General features: G+C 35.1%; 1 protein-coding gene across 1 annotated transcript in view; it reads left to right on the forward strand.

The window, feature by feature from the left end:
- The window catches only part of LOC106474152 (CUB and sushi domain-containing protein 3-like), a gene marked incomplete at its 3' end in the record, with an annotated part of 38,676 nt that extends 34,692 nt beyond the window's left edge, over positions 1 to 3,984 (forward strand). Inside the window, exons 9-10 of the mRNA XM_022402522.1 lie at positions 992 to 1,124; positions 3,860 to 3,984. Coding sequence (XP_022258230.1) covers positions 992 to 1,124; positions 3,860 to 3,984 — 258 coding nt within the window. The remainder of the gene's footprint in view (positions 1 to 991; positions 1,125 to 3,859) is intronic.
- Between the last annotated feature and the right edge of the window lie 290 nt (positions 3,985 to 4,274).

A 4,274-nucleotide genomic window follows, 5' to 3' on the forward strand; every position in this document is an offset into this window, starting at 1 on the left:
AGAAAAAACTTTGCAAAAAAGGAAGTAAATATAGGGATGGATAATATCAATCCTTCAAAAACAATGCAAACAATATAGTAGGGATGATATTTTCAATCATACCTACATAATAGTACAGGCACACAGTGTAGTAGAATGTTAACAGATAAAAATATGATAAATTAAACTCAATTGTAATTGAATAATTATATATATTATTATGTGTTAATTATTACCTGTGTTATTATGTAGGGATGATGCAAATGCTATCCATACTATCTTGTATGCATTGTTATTTGAAGGATTGATATTATCCATCCCTATATTTACTTCCTTTTTTGCAAAGTTTTTTCTTGTTTGCTTGTTGTTTTTTTAATGCAGTGTTTCTATAGTTATAGGAAGGTTTTATTTATAACCAAGTTCTAAATACATTAAGATTCCAACTGTATTATTAATTGTTTATCAATTATTGGCTGGCAATTCCTGTTTCATCTTGCACTTAAGCTTTTTAAAGGAACACCAAATATCTGTACAAAAGCTAACTTCAAGGGGTAATGATAACATCGCTTACATTAGAATTATAATTGTTCTTAATTACTACTAGTTATTAATAATACTTATAGAAGCTGATACCCGATTTGTAACAATGTCATCTCAGTGAATTTGGTTGACACCATTGTTTTGGTTTTTAAGTTATCATGTAAAAAAAAAACAGAAGAAGAAGAAATTCAAACTTTTTGCTATGATATTTACAGACATTCCCAGAACTTGTTATATTTAAATAAAATATATTGTTATAAAAGAAAACACTCTTTAGAATTGTAAATTTCTGATGACCTATTGAGGAGATATTTCAAATACCATTTCGATGAACAATCCGACCCTACATAGGCAGTGCCTGATTACATCCCGTACTTTGATCAGTACAATCTAGCAAGTACCTCAGGTGTTATATCTTGTACTTTAGTCAGTACTAAATAAAAAATCTATTTGAACAAATATTTTTGGGCAGATGGGCGTCAAGGAATCGGGAACAAGATTTGGAGCGGTCAGTTTTAGTTCAACCGTGTCAGCCTCTTTTCTTCCACAAGATTATACTACTGAAGAAGAGGTTCTGAATGCTTTAGATCAATTTCATTTTACAGGTAGGTAAACGTTATAACATGAAAAACTTCGCTAACATCGGATTTTAACTATTACACGTATATAATACATTATCATCATGTTTTGCTTCCATTTTGCGTAAAGCTACACGAGGGTAATCAGCGCTAGTCAATCTTAATTTTGAAGTGATAGAGTAGAAAGAAAGCAGACAGTCAACAGGACGCACCGCTAACTTTTGTCAAACGAGTAGTGAGATTTGACCGTCACTTTTATAACGCCCTCACGGTCCCAGCTTCACAATCCAGCAGCAACGAGACGTGAACCACGGACCCTCAGCTTCATAGTCTGTTAGGCTAAACCACTGGGCCCGCGCACTCGGCCCCTTTATTATTATGTAATTCTGTTACAGGAGTTTGGTTATTTTGGACTTATATCTGAGGCTAACTATACAGTTTGTTTGTAGTTAAACACAAAGCTACACAATGGGCTATCTGTGCTCTGCCCACCACGGTTAGCGAAACCTGGTTTCTAGCGTTGTAAGTCCGCAGACATACCGCTGTGCCACTGGGGGGCAAACTATACAGTATTTACATAATCGTGTTTTAGAAGCCAACGATGGGTTTTGTTATATTGTTAGAGTATGCTGTCAGCCATCGCTTGCAACACCTATGTAACTGGGAAATATAGAGAAGAAGGATGAAGCTTTGATAAACATACAAATTCATGTATCTAACCCTGAACTGGTAGGGGAAAATTATTGGTGGTATAAGTGGTAGGATGGGTCATGTATAAATAAACTTCAAAAACATCATCTTTATAATACGGTGGGGGGTCACAAAAGACAATCAATCGATTTTATCAGTAAGAAAGAGAACTGTGACAGCGCATCCGCTCTGCTCAACACTCAAGAACTGACTGAAGAACTTATTGAAGATACAGTACAAAAAAATATCAGGTAAAGTTATCTGAGTTGGAATATAGACTTCAAAAGATCGACGTATGTCATTCTGACTCTACTTTACCATTTAAGGGTTAAGGTGTACGTATTAAATAATGGCTTTGACGCTAACCTATTCACATCTTGACTGCTTTTTACGGAATGCATACTTTAGGCGCATATTTTAATCAGTAAACATAACTGGAAAAAGGATACTACAATATTTAGGCCAGGTGGTTAGGGCGCTCGAGTCGCAATCTGAGGGTCGTGGGTTCGAATCCCCGTTCCACCAAACATACTCGCCCTTTCAGCCGCGGGGGCGTTATATAGTGACGGTCAATCCCACAATTCGTTGGTAAAAGAGTAGCTCAAGTGTTGGCGGTGGGTGATAATGACTAGCTGCCTTACCTCTAGTCTTACACTGCTAAATTAGAGACAACTAGCGCAGATGACCCTCGTGTAGCTTTGAGCGAAATTCAAAACAAAGTACAATATCTATCATAGTCTTTTTACCTACCGCTAGGCGAACGTAATCGTTTATTAAAGAATCCTATGAAAAACGTGTATTGAAAAGTGATTTAAAAGCTTCGGTTTCTCCCCAGGGCTATTAAAACATTTAAAATAATAATAATTAGTGTAGCAACTGATATGAAGTGGACTAGAGCTACGAAAGTTACCATAATGAAAACTTAGATATTCAGGAAAGAAATACCAAAGAAATCAACTCGGATGTTTTTACCAGGTCGTATCAACCAAGCTTAGAAGTCAACAAGTTTAATGGAGAAAAACTCTGAGCTACGAAAGTTACCATAATGAAAACTTAGATATTCAGGAAAGAAATCAACTCGGATGTTTTTACCAGGTCGTATCAACCAAGCTTAGAAGTCAACAAGTTTAATGGAGAAAAACTCTGAGCTTGAGAAAAAAATAAACATGCGTAAAAGAACTTTTTTTCCTTCTTCTTAAATCAAGAATATCCAGAATAAATTTTCACGTTTCATTGATTAATTTAATCAAATAGAAATTACTGTTACAGGAAAATGAAGTAGGCTATCAAAGAGTTTGATAAACGACCTTCATATTTTGTAATAAGAAAGACTGTCAGTTCCTAAAATCCCAGCATGTTAGATGATTTTCAGGCCCTGGTATCAGTTTGTGCATTCATTTTGCGTGTACTAGAATATCAGCTTGACTGTTAGGAGTATGTCTTTTACGTATTTCTAGAGTAAGTTATGTGAATTTTTGAACGTCTATAAAACCCTAGTTCAGAAATACTGATTCCTGGCCTTTATCCAGTTTATTACAGAGATTCTGATCCGATTCACTGATTGATAGATTTGGTTAGTCATTGGTTTTGATTTAAAAAAATATTCCAGATAATGCTTTTTGAACTTTCAGCTCGGGTAGTGTGTAGTATTTTTGGTTTTGAAAAAAAATATTTTAAATCGCTAACTAAGTAGATGTAAAATTTGTTTGTTAATTCTAGAGCAAAGCAATATTGGACTATTTGCTGTTTCCACCGCGGAGAATCGAATCTGGATTTTAGCGTTGTGAGCCCGGAGACTTGCTGCTGCCCCATCGGGGGACGTAGATGTAGATAGTACAACTGATGCGCACTTTTTTATGATGTCTTGATATTACGTCTCAAAGCTAAAAACTAAGAATTAATCTGAGAAAAGAACTGAGTTAAATGACTCAAATCAGTAAACTACTCCTCATTATTATGATGTACCGCGAAGAAAATGTATCTGATTACTAACTAAGTTACGTTACAAGTTATGATCGATCTAATTTAAGTAACTCTTTTAAATAATAACAAATGTTTGGTTTTACTTGCAGAGGGTGGGACAGCTATAAGCTCGGCCCTGGATTTTGTTAAGACCCAGATGATTCCGCTGTCGAAACATACCTTTGTCGATCGAGCAATGAAGACCATCATATTCCTTCTGACAGATGGTAAGTTGGTATATATATATATATATATTTAATCTTAAATTCACTTCTTAAAGCTGTAATGATTATTTCTATTTCTGATCTATCGATTCCATTTTGAAAAATTTAAAGAATAATCAGTTTTAAAATAGTAGGTTAAACTTACTCTTAAACGATATTAAACGTACTGGCAGAAATACCCGCCCTCCGGGCAGTTATAACTGCTAGTTCCTGCGGCCTTTTCTGGAATTGTCTGACAGTTCTACAACATTGTACTTATACTTGACATTCACTAATGTTCACCATCCATGAGAAAAAGGAT

This window comes from Limulus polyphemus, unplaced genomic scaffold, assembly GCF_000517525.1.
Source record: "Limulus polyphemus unplaced genomic scaffold, Limulus_polyphemus-2.1.2 Scaffold6880, whole genome shotgun sequence".
Classification (NCBI taxonomy): Eukaryota; Metazoa; Arthropoda; class Merostomata; order Xiphosura; family Limulidae; genus Limulus; species Limulus polyphemus.